This window comes from Nicotiana sylvestris, chromosome 2 (genome assembly GCF_000393655.2).
Source record: "Nicotiana sylvestris chromosome 2, ASM39365v2, whole genome shotgun sequence".
NCBI classification, from domain to species: Eukaryota; Viridiplantae; Streptophyta; class Magnoliopsida; order Solanales; family Solanaceae; genus Nicotiana; species Nicotiana sylvestris.
Window position 1 is genome coordinate 121,879,051 of NC_091058.1, and position 10,668 is coordinate 121,889,718.

The window sequence follows — 10,668 nt, forward strand, 5'->3', positions numbered from 1 at the left end:
GTCCTAAAATAGTTCTAAGTATTGGAAAGGTTGGGTTTGACTGCCGCAATGGTGAACCTCGGCTAAAAATCGGGTGACATAAATCACCCATGTGACAATAACCATGTCGCAAATATTACTAGTTTCGTGGAAACTGAACTTTCGCTTAGGGGTGGGCATATATCGGGTAAAACCGATAACCCGAACCGTTAATTCTTTATTGGGTTATCGGTATTGGGTTATTGGGTTAACGGTTCGGTAACGGGTTATTTTTTTTTATTGGGTTATCGGTTTGGGCTCGGTTTGCATTTTTGTTATTGGGTAAAAACCGATAACCCAATAAGAATGATGTAATTTACTAATTTACACTTAAGTATACACTAGAGTTATTTATTTTCCTAATTCCCTCTTCACTTTTTAGTCTTGAGTCGTTTGTCTCTCAGTTCTCATTCTTGTTTCCGTCGCAGCCCCCACGAGTCAAGACGCAAGACTCACCACCAGTTCTCCGCCAGACATCAGTAGATACTGCACAGAAGTGGGAGCGTGCTTTTGTTAAGAAACAACAAAAGTTGGCAGTTTACACGTTCTGGCAGTTTGATTTCTTTGTTTTATATATTGCAATTTTTTTTAGTTGTTTTATGTTATCGGGTAAACCGCTAACCGAACCGATAACAATATATAACCGATTAACAGCTAACCGCTAACCAATATCTTATCGGTTTGGTTATCGGGTTATGATATTTGTAAACCGATAACCGATAGGCAAAACCGATAATGTTCAAAACCGAACCGAACCGACCGATGCCCACCCCTACTTTGGCTTATTAGAGACGAGACAGTATGTCACCTTATATTCTCATTGGAGAAATTACATTTGTCTTCAAAGGTAACTAAAGTCAGGCTTAAACAAATTCCATGATGTAGACAAGCAAACAAAAGGCAAAACCAAAATCCGCGAAGCAACAGGAGATGACAATACCAAGCCGGCCGGTAAACGTTAATCATCTCATTGACACAACAGTTCAGCGGTTCACGTTAAAAGACACCCCTCCCACGCATTTCAAACTTTTCTTTTATCCCTCCCGACCCCACTACAACATAAGAACTTGAAAATTCAGAAATGCACCCCGAATTTGCTCAGATCAAACTCTCTCAAGTCCTAATTGATCTAACAACCAGACCATTCTTAATTTATCCATAAGGACTTGTTGTTTTCATAATTACAAAACAGTAATCAAATCGGAAAACCAACCAGTTGCCGGCGGAGAAGAGTGAAGGTGTGGAATGACGATGGACAGAGAGAAGGAGAGGGAGATAGAGTTAGAGAGTGCAATGTACACTAACTGTTTGTTACTAGGTCTGGATCCATCTATCATTGGAATCGGAGCTAACAATGGCACTCCTCGTGTTGGACTTTTTCGTCATTCAAACCCTAAATTGGGAGAACAGCTTCTTTACTTCTTACTTTCTTCTCTTAGAGGCCCTGCTCAATCCGCGAAGGTACTCTGAATGAAGTTTTTAGCTTATATAGGCTTATGGATTTATATTTGATGCTCATTTTTGTTTCCTTTTGATCTTTCAGGATTTCGATAAGGTCTGGCCTATATTTGATTCAGCTCAATCTCGTGATTTTCGAAAGGTAATTATGCTTTAGCTTTTCCTTAAAAGATACTCCCTATGTCCCAATTTATGTGCTTGATCGGTGCGGAATTCAAGAAAACAAGAAAGACTTTTTTAACTTGTGCTCTAAACATGCTATATACATTTGTATGACTATAAATCATCTCATATATGGATAAAATGAGAAGTTTAAAGTTTAATTATTTCTGAATATAGAAAGATATCATTCTTTTTGGTGTCACATAAAATGGGACAGAGGGAGTAAATTATTTTACAGGACATGCAGAATAGAGCTAATGGATAAGTATATTCTGATTGAAGCATAGTCTGACCAAGTTAATTTAAGTTGATTGAATTATGCTTTATTTTTAAAGAGATGTGATTCGTGAATTGAGTTTGACTTTTTTGTTTGTGGCTAATTTACTTCATTTTTTTTTTATTTTTTTTTGTGGAAATGCAGGTTGTGCAAGGAATTATAAGCGAGTTGGAATCCCAGGGGGCACTTCCTAGAAGCAATTCGAGGGTCTCATCTCTTGCGACGTGTTGTGGACCGAGGTTGGTACTTGAAGGTCACTAATATTTTTTTTTTCTGGTTTCTATGAGATAGCGTTTTGGTTATTTTTATTTTGAGCTATCATTTGGACCATTTGATTACATATTGAAGTATCTTTCTCACATAGCTGTTATAGCACCGGTTGTCATCAGCAAACTGAAGATTATTTTGTGGAGACTAATTTTGATTTCACTACCTAATCGATTTTGGAGTAATTAACTCACCCTCAAGATTGCAACTTCAATGTCTTTCTGTATTCAAAGTCAGGTTACATTTAAACGGTGCAGTTTGGCACCGCATTCTACACTTCAGTCACTTAGCACCCAATTGAAACAGCTACCATATTCAAATATGAAGCTGAATGTATATCAAGATAAGTCTTACCATCTAAACTCCTCTAAGTCAGGACAAAATCCTTGGAGTCGGATTGCTGCGGTTACAATTGTCTTGTTCACTGCATTTGGTGTCGCTGCTTGAAAGTGGGTGAAATCAAGTTATCTCTTGCTTGGTTTTATCCAAGACTATTTGGCTGGTCACCTTATTGCCACTGCAAAGGGCTTAGGACTTGGTGAAAGGTGTTTGTGCAAGAAGTTTCGCATCGGCTCATGCACTAGGATTGGGGAAGTGGCTTTGTTTGTACGGACCTTTGATCCTATGGTTCAACTATTAGGTTTCTTTGACTAATCACACAGAAGATGACATATTGCCTGATATTTTTGGGCAGGAATAATCAAGAAGTAGGTTATCAGTGGAAAATACTTAGATTGCAGCATCAGGGAGGGACATAACTCCTAAGTAAGCACGCCTTGAAAATGCACAACTTAGAGGTTATTTCTGTGATTTCAGTACACAACCTGACTGAGTTAATTTTTGAAACTGACCCTAGGCTTTGGTCCAGTGGTAATTGCGCAACACGTGATGTGTGGGTTAGACACACATCATGAGTTCGAACCTTGTTGCAGATAAAATCGTGGTAAGTGGAGAAGGATAGAAGGGTGGATCCATCATTTACCAGGTTCTGAACCGTGCGCCGGCTAGCCCTCCGGATTTCTCCGTTATATAAAAAAGTAAATTTACGAATAAACGAGTATTATTGAGTTTTATCAGCGCTGTTATTTAATCATCTAATTTCATGATCTTTTGACATAGGAATTAATTGCCTTTGCAATTGGCAGTTCTAACACTGGCTGCTTGTTATTCTTATTATCTACCTGTGTGTCAGCAGTTTCACTTTGCATTTTGTTCTATAAGTGCGCAGGTTTGATCCTCCGCTTCCACCGTTTATTGAAAAAAGAAACACTCACGTTTAAAAGCACACATGATAGCATTTGATGTACTTAGTGTTCATAATTGCTTCACATGCACTGCAGATTTGTTGAACTTCTGTGGCAACTCTCACTGCATGCCTTGAGGGAAGTTCATAGGCGAACATTTGCTGCTGATGTAGCTTCTAACCCGTTACCTGCTTCATTGACAGATGTAGCTTTCTCACATGCAGCCACCTTACTTCCTGTAACCAAGGTCATCCTCCTCTGGCTTTATGTCCATTCGTTTAACAAGGGACTTTGAAAATCATCTCACTGTTTGTCTACATCCTGAGTTGCTGGGTTCTTGATCTCTAATGATTTAATGCATCTGTCGGGTAGTTATATCTGAAGACCAGGGTTCAATTTCTGCCATTTCAAAGAAGCAATGCATGAATCCTCTTAATTATTCACTTTTGATGGCTTAGTTTTCTTTTTGTATGAAGCTATTTCCTGTTACTAATCCTAATAATATACCTTGGAGTAATGGTTTCTCCTTTTTCAATACTCCGTAATAAGGTATTGAGTGGGGCTATAATGATTTTACCTAGCTAATCTTTAAGCTAATATGTATCTGGAAAACTCTCATGATTTGTGTAAGTTAATATTGCAAGTTTGCAGATCTAATTGTGTCCTTGTTGTCTGTGTAGGCTAGGATTGCTCTTGAAAGAAGAAGGTTTCTGAAAAATGCAGAAACAGCAGTTCAAAGACAGGCCACATGGTCTAATTTGGCTCATGAGATGACAGCTGAGTTTCGAGGCCTTTGTGCTGAAGAGGTAAGATAAGAATCTTATTCTCTGAGAACTTTAGAGTTGATTTATATTCTTATATTCACAGCGGTGACTGGTGAGTAACTCTTTCCGGAAAACATCTTTCATCCCCTCGGTCTCAGGCTTATTTGCAGCAAGAACTTGAAAAACTGCATGATGTTAGAAACAAAGTAAAGTTGGAAGGTGAACTGTGGGATGAACTTGTATCAAGCTCGAGCCAAAACTCACATATGGTCCAAAGAGCTACTCGTTTGTGGGACTCTTTGCTATCTCGCCAAAGTGAGTACAAACTGTTGATGGTTATCTTAAGCTGTCTATCATCTGTAAAATCCATAAAGTCTCTATTAGTATGTGTTCTACAAAATGCTATATACTCTGTAGTTTGTTTTTCATATGGCAATGCCATTGCCCTGCCTGGGAGTCAACAGTGGCCATTTCCACTTCGCTTTCTTGGTGATTGAACCCACAACCTCAGGGTTGGAGGTGGAGGACCCTTTCCACTAGCTATCCTTCCCTTGGCACAAAATGCTAGACATTTGATATTGCAATTAATGTGATAATTAGATATTAAAGTGGTCCCAGATCAGTTTTAACATCTTCTAAATCATATTACTTATGTGCATATGTCGTGCAGCTCAGCACGAGATTCTCGCTTCTGGCCCAATAGAGGATCTTATAGCTCATCGTGAGCATAGGTAAAGTCACTTTCTGTATGATCTTGGGTTTCAAAAGCTGGACTTACCTTTTTTTTTTTAATATTCTTGTTCAGGTATCGTATATCTGGGTCAGCTTTGCTTGCAGCCATGGATCAAAGTTCTGTAGCTCCACCTCGTGATTTAGTTCCATCACATCTAGATAATAAAGATCAATCTGAAAGATCACAAGCAGATTTTGATAGAGAAAAGCGTGTGAACAATCCAGATTCTTCTCATACTCAAGCAAATGATGAGAGTTTTTCTCGAGTTGATGAAAGGACTGCAAGAGCCCATCCAACTATTGATATAGCTGAAGTTTTGAGGCGTTGGACACATGCCCTACAACGAATTCATAAGCAGTCACTTCAATTGGTACGCTATTTTCTATGTTGGTTCAAGATTTTAGGTCTTTGAAGAGCGCTTTTGACCCCAATAAACTCTAAGTTTTAACTACTTTGATGGAATTTGTCATTCCTTTTTCTGTATGTTTGTGATGTTTCTTATTATGTGGTGTTCTGGGTTTCTAATGGTCCAAAAGGGGAAATAACTTCTTCTTAGAGTCTAACTATGATGTCAGAGCTTACTCTAGGAATGTGTATAATCAGTCTTAGCATGTGATAGAGTATTGTATCTGCTTATGTTTTAAGCTTAATAGAAATTAATCTGTAGCATCTTTATCTAGTGATGTCTTGAGGAAAAACTTCCAGAGTTCCGTGTTCATATGAAGCTTTCGCACATGTGGTGAAGTATAATACTGGAACCTATCTATTCTTTTGTGAATAATTAGGTTAAAAGTATGTTCTCCTCACTTTTTCTTTTTCTTCCTAATACAATAATTTCATTCAGGTAAAAGTAAATGACGGAGAGGGTCCAGAGCTTCTGAGAAGTTCACATGATGGTGGTACAAGCAGTCACGCGGAATCCTTGGCTGCAACACTTGCTGAACATAGGCAGCACCTAGCAAGTATACAGGTTGGTGCAGTCCGTCAAGTTGGTTGCATGTTTGAACTATTTTACATGGTCTAAAGTGGAGTACGAGATATGGCATGCATTGGTCATTGGGCTCTGGACCATTCATGTCCTACCCGTTGAAACTGGTTTCGGGGCCTTTGAAGATTCTAACTTAGCATTTGGAAAGTTGATTATCTGAAGAGTGGAAGTGGTATTCCTGGAATTCTCAGCATTGTGATGATAATTAGTGTATTTGTGATGATAATATACTGTTGAAACTGTTCTCCAGGTGCTCATAAATCAACTGAAGGAAGTTGCTCCAGCTATAAAGAATTCAATTACGGAGCTGACGGAAGAAGTTGATAGTATTTCGTCCGGTCTTCTCCCTATGGCCACGCATCATGCTGGATCACATTCACTGGTCCAAGCACAGAATAGCAGAACGATATCGGTAATGTTTTGTGAAGCATTTAATGGGACTTATAACTTACCTACCTTCTGCAACGCACAACAGAACTTTAACAATAGGTATTCTACAGGAGAACAGCACTGATGAGATAGCTGAGATGACCTCAAAAATGTCATCCATGCATTTTGAAAAGGCATCAGCTACAGCCAGTCCCCCTGCTTTAAAGCTCCCACCTTTGTTTAGTTTAACACCAAATTCTTCTGGAAAAGGTGGGAACATGCAGAAGCGGCAGGTCTCAGCTCAAACCAGCCAAATAGAAAATCTGCATGAGAAAAAATCTCCAGATCTGCCAATTTCAAATAATTCAATGGATAATCTGCGACAAGGTTTTGTTCTTCCTTCTAAACGTGTGCACTGATTTTCTTCAGTTTGGAATCTCTAAAATATGTTGTCTGAATTTCAGCAGATGATGACCTTAGCTTTGTCCAAAATTTGAAGAGATCCGTCAGAGAAGCTGCACTTTCCTCCCAATCTTACTATCCAGAATCATCTCAAGATAGTCGTTCTGATGATAGCTCTGAGCACTATTTCATACCTGTACCCGGGGTTGGGTTTCCTCATCTTGGTAGCAAACCAAACTTATTGAGAAGTAAAAAGCTGCTCGCATCTGAACCAGATTCATCTTTTTATGGGAACCATCTTCCACAAAGTCATGTGGGCATCAAGTCAGATGGACTTCCTGACTTATTTAATGATCTGCGGTCTCTTGATGACTATGATGGCATAGATAGTTTTCTGTCAACCATGGGTTCAAACTCTTCAGTTTCTGATGCTTGCAGGTCATTTTATGATATGGAGGAAGCTGAAGAACAAGTATTTTCTCCTCCTTTGCTTATGGATACATCACTGTTGGCAGAGTCATACGAGGATTTACTTGGTATGTGTGAGCAATTGTTTATTGTTTTGGTATTTCTACTGTCACATTACTATCTACATTCCCTGGGCTATCTATCAAAGCTGATTTTTTTAATCTTAAGACCATGCTGTAGACATGATTTAGATTCTTAATTTAAATCCACTTGGTTTACCTTTGTTTTCTTTTTTCTTTGACTGGGGGATTATGAGTTAAGGGTATCATTTGTGGAGCTCATTAGCAGCTTACCTTCCATAACTGTGCCAATGCTATATTTTTTTAAGTTCAAAATATAGGTTCCATGACCCTAACTGGTAGCAGTGGATGAATGATTATTGAAAGCATTTCCTAATTCTGGACATTAAATGGCTTCCCAATTTTCTTTGTTAAATGCTTCATGATCAAAAAGAGAATTGTTGTTTGTTAAATGCTTCAATCAATCAAAATACCAATTACCAACTATATTTCAACCCCAAACTAGTTGGCATTGGCTGTATGAATCCTCAAATATTCATTTTGCTCTATTTGGAGTTTGGACCAATTTCTTCCATTGCTAAATTTTATTGAATGTTTATTGTTGGTCATTCTGTGTGTGTGTGTGTGTGTATGAATGAGAGAGAGAGAGAGAGAGAGAGAGAGAGAGAGAGAGAGAGAGAGTCATCTCTTTTTGTTCACTTTGCTTTGCAACTTATTTAAGCTGTCTCCTTCTTGCTTCCCTGGATGCTATGATCTACTTCCGTTGCCTTGTTTCCTTTACTAGACTATTGACTGTCTAATAGTTTAATAAACATCTTACTCTTGCAGCACCTTTGTCAGAAACTGAAACTGCGTTAATGGAGCGCTGAGATCAAAGTTTAAATTGCCTTGCTGCTCAGCCTACGACAGATGCTCAGAATCTTGTACTTCCAATCTTTCAGTGGGTTGGGATAACCTCCAACTTTCTTTCTTCATTTGTTTATGCTTATCCTCTTCACGCAGCGTCTCATCTTGTTTTGAGGAGCAGAGGGAACTTGGCATCTCGACATTTCTTAAATCAGCTTGACAGACTGCTGTGATCTTTAAATGTTCACCCACCACTGTCAACCTGGGTTCATAAAGATAAAGCTCTTCTGGAGGAGATCACCAGAACTGCACCAGATGTGTAATGTATTCTTTACTGAAGGGAAAAGTGCCATCTTACTTTTGTGATTGCTACACTTCCATCTCTTGGCAGTTAAGCTTATGTTCATCACCCTCTGTCAGTTTAATAGCACGATTTAATTGTAGATAAGTAATTATTATGTTTATGCCTTTAGTTGATCCAGACAGTAAAGAAATGTTCAGTTAATGCGTGGGTGGAAAATTGAGTCTCCCTACTGCAGCTGCAAGACCTCTTAGTTCTCCCTTATACATTAGCAAGCCTGTGTATAAGCTACTTCAGCTTTCTGGTGAAGGATTTAAACTTCTGTCCTATATTCTTTGGTGTGTTTGTACTTGGAGACAATTTCCATGACTCTTAAATCTGTATAACTATAAGTTTGAAGCTTTTGACAACCCTTGTTGTAGTTGTCTTTGTCTTGTCTTCTTCTCCCCTCTATGAACTGACATTCCATTTTATCTTCTGATTTCGCACACTAAGCAACCTCCTGCAAAAAGGATTATACTGTGATGTATGAATTGCCTTTCCCTTCTAGACATTAAAACACCTTTCATTTCACACTTGTACCATTAAAACACCTTTCACTGCACATTTTACTAAGTATCTAAAGAGGTTTCTGTTTCTGGCTCAAAGCTCTTATCCTTTTGACTGAATTTATATGTCCAACTGCTTATTTATCTAAGACAAACTTTTGTTTACTTGGTCGTGTTATATGTGTGGCATTGATCTGTTGGCTTAGAGACCTAGGGCCCGTGCGGTCACTAAGTGTTTCGGGTAAAACGTGAAATGATAGTAACCTCCACTGATGGAACCTTTTCTGTGTCTGAATATTCTAGTTATCTTTTCTTCAGTAGGTCTTCGTTCTTAGCTTATAATTATAATGTTTTCTACTACTCAACATGCCCACATTTTGGGTGCCATTAACAAAACCAATCAAATAGATTGGAGGAGAAGGTTGTCTGCTCCTTTGGCCATTGACAGGGATTTGAAAAAAAAAAAACTTGGAAATAATGAAAGCAAAGTTAAACAACTGGAGGAACAGTTACTAGTGTTTTAATTGGAGTATTATAGGAAAATCTTCAAGCGTGAGCTAAGGAACAGCTGGAGTGTTACAATTGGAAAGAGATGGACTGCTCATATATTATCTAACAATATCTGAATAGTGAGGATCCCAATAATCTTAATGATTAATTTCTGATCCTTAGTTTTGCCATATTCTGAAGGTAATGTAGCCGTCGAATAACTTGACTTTGAGGCAAGTACCACCTCATGTTCTCTCATTTATTTATGAGAAAGGAAGATCTTTATCATTGTTTTTATTTTTTGTATTTTTATTTATCGGAGAAGATTATAGTTTTCAGATTAAGCCTGAATTTGCTCCCTTAAAAAAATAATTTTTTTGGGGGTCTAAAGCAGCAACGACACAAGTTCTCTCGAAAACTTTGAGTCTTAATACTATGAATAGGAAACTTCCAATCGCTACCTTCAGTTTTTGATTATAACTTACAGCCGACAGAGAATGGATCGGTGCAAATTGATGAGTCGATTTTAAAAATTCAGGTTCATAATGACCAATATTATACAAAAAGAAAAAGAAGAGAATACGACAATGTTTATGATTTGAAATTGAGATGTGAAAAAGAGATTAGACCAATTAAAAACAAGAAGTATTAAAGACAGGAAACTGCTCAAGCTAACTAAATTCCAGACTTTGTAACAGGGGAAAACAGAAATGGCAAGCAACCGTTAAATGACAACCTAAGAGGGATAGGGACATTTTGTGATGCGTAGTTTTGAGATAATTTTATCCATGGTTATTAACTTTTGTGTTTGTTACCCAAAAGTCATTTTTCTTTTTTTGATTAAGTAAAAATCATTCAACTTTGTGTTCATTGCACAAAAATTATTTTTCTTTCTTTTGCTACACAAAAATCATTTTACTTTGCTCTAGTTATCACAAAAGTTACATTTTTACTTGAAAAGTCTATTATGTCCTTGATATTATATAAACCTTCATATTTATGTAATATCTTCTATATTATATACTATATAATATATTTTTAACTATGTATTTTATTTTATAAATAAAATAACTTAATATTATTTTATTTATTATTTTTATAATATATTCGTATATTTAATTTTTTCTTAACGTTAATTTTCAATATATATTAGTAGCGTTATAAAGCAACTTTTTTTCAGCAATTCTTTTTTCTTTGAATTTAATTGACCGACCAAAGTTGGTCTGTAATTACCGACTAACTTTGGTCGGTATGCCCTTCCGACCTTCAAAATACCGACCACACGTTAATGATCGCGTTTTGGACGGTTATTGG

At 37.4% G+C, this 10,668-nt stretch overlaps 1 protein-coding gene across 3 annotated transcripts; it reads left to right on the forward strand.

The window, feature by feature from the left end:
• Positions 1 to 882: 882 nt before the first annotated feature.
• Positions 883 to 8,738, forward strand: LOC104214508 (AUGMIN subunit 6-like). Of its 3 annotated transcripts, XR_011405477.1 has the most exons (14): positions 883 to 1,479; positions 1,562 to 1,618; positions 2,060 to 2,154; positions 3,523 to 3,673; positions 4,107 to 4,232; positions 4,349 to 4,505; positions 4,861 to 4,921; positions 4,996 to 5,293; positions 5,768 to 5,893; positions 6,162 to 6,323; positions 6,412 to 6,667; positions 6,745 to 7,218; positions 7,999 to 8,406; positions 8,490 to 8,738. XR_011405477.1 is itself a non-coding variant. In XM_009764191.2 (13 exons), exons 1-13 carry the CDS (start codon positions 1,264 to 1,266, stop codon positions 8,037 to 8,039), a joined length of 2,220 nt encoding a protein of 739 aa, XP_009762493.1. In that variant the 5' UTR covers positions 883 to 1,263; the 3' UTR covers positions 8,040 to 8,738. The 3 variants fall into 3 exon arrangements, 2 of the variants coding, with proteins under 2 accessions (XP_009762493.1, XP_009762497.1); XM_009764191.2 differs by having other exon boundaries at positions 7,999 to 8,738; XM_009764195.2 differs by having other exon boundaries at positions 6,748 to 7,218; positions 7,999 to 8,738.
• The last annotated feature ends 1,930 nt before the right edge of the window (positions 8,739 to 10,668 follow it).

Excerpts from the sequence above, each read along its gene's own strand:
- LOC104214508 (XM_009764191.2), top strand. The coding sequence starts at position 1,264 with ATGACGATGGACAGAGAGAAGGAGAGGGAGATAGAGTTAGAGAGTGCA. Across the intron at positions 1,619-2,059 it reads AATCTCGTGATTTTCGAAAG|GTTGTGCAAGGAATTATAAG; the intron begins GTAATTATGCTT and ends GTGGAAATGCAG. Across the intron at positions 5,294-5,767 it reads ATAAGCAGTCACTTCAATTG|GTAAAAGTAAATGACGGAGA; the intron begins GTACGCTATTTT and ends AATTTCATTCAG.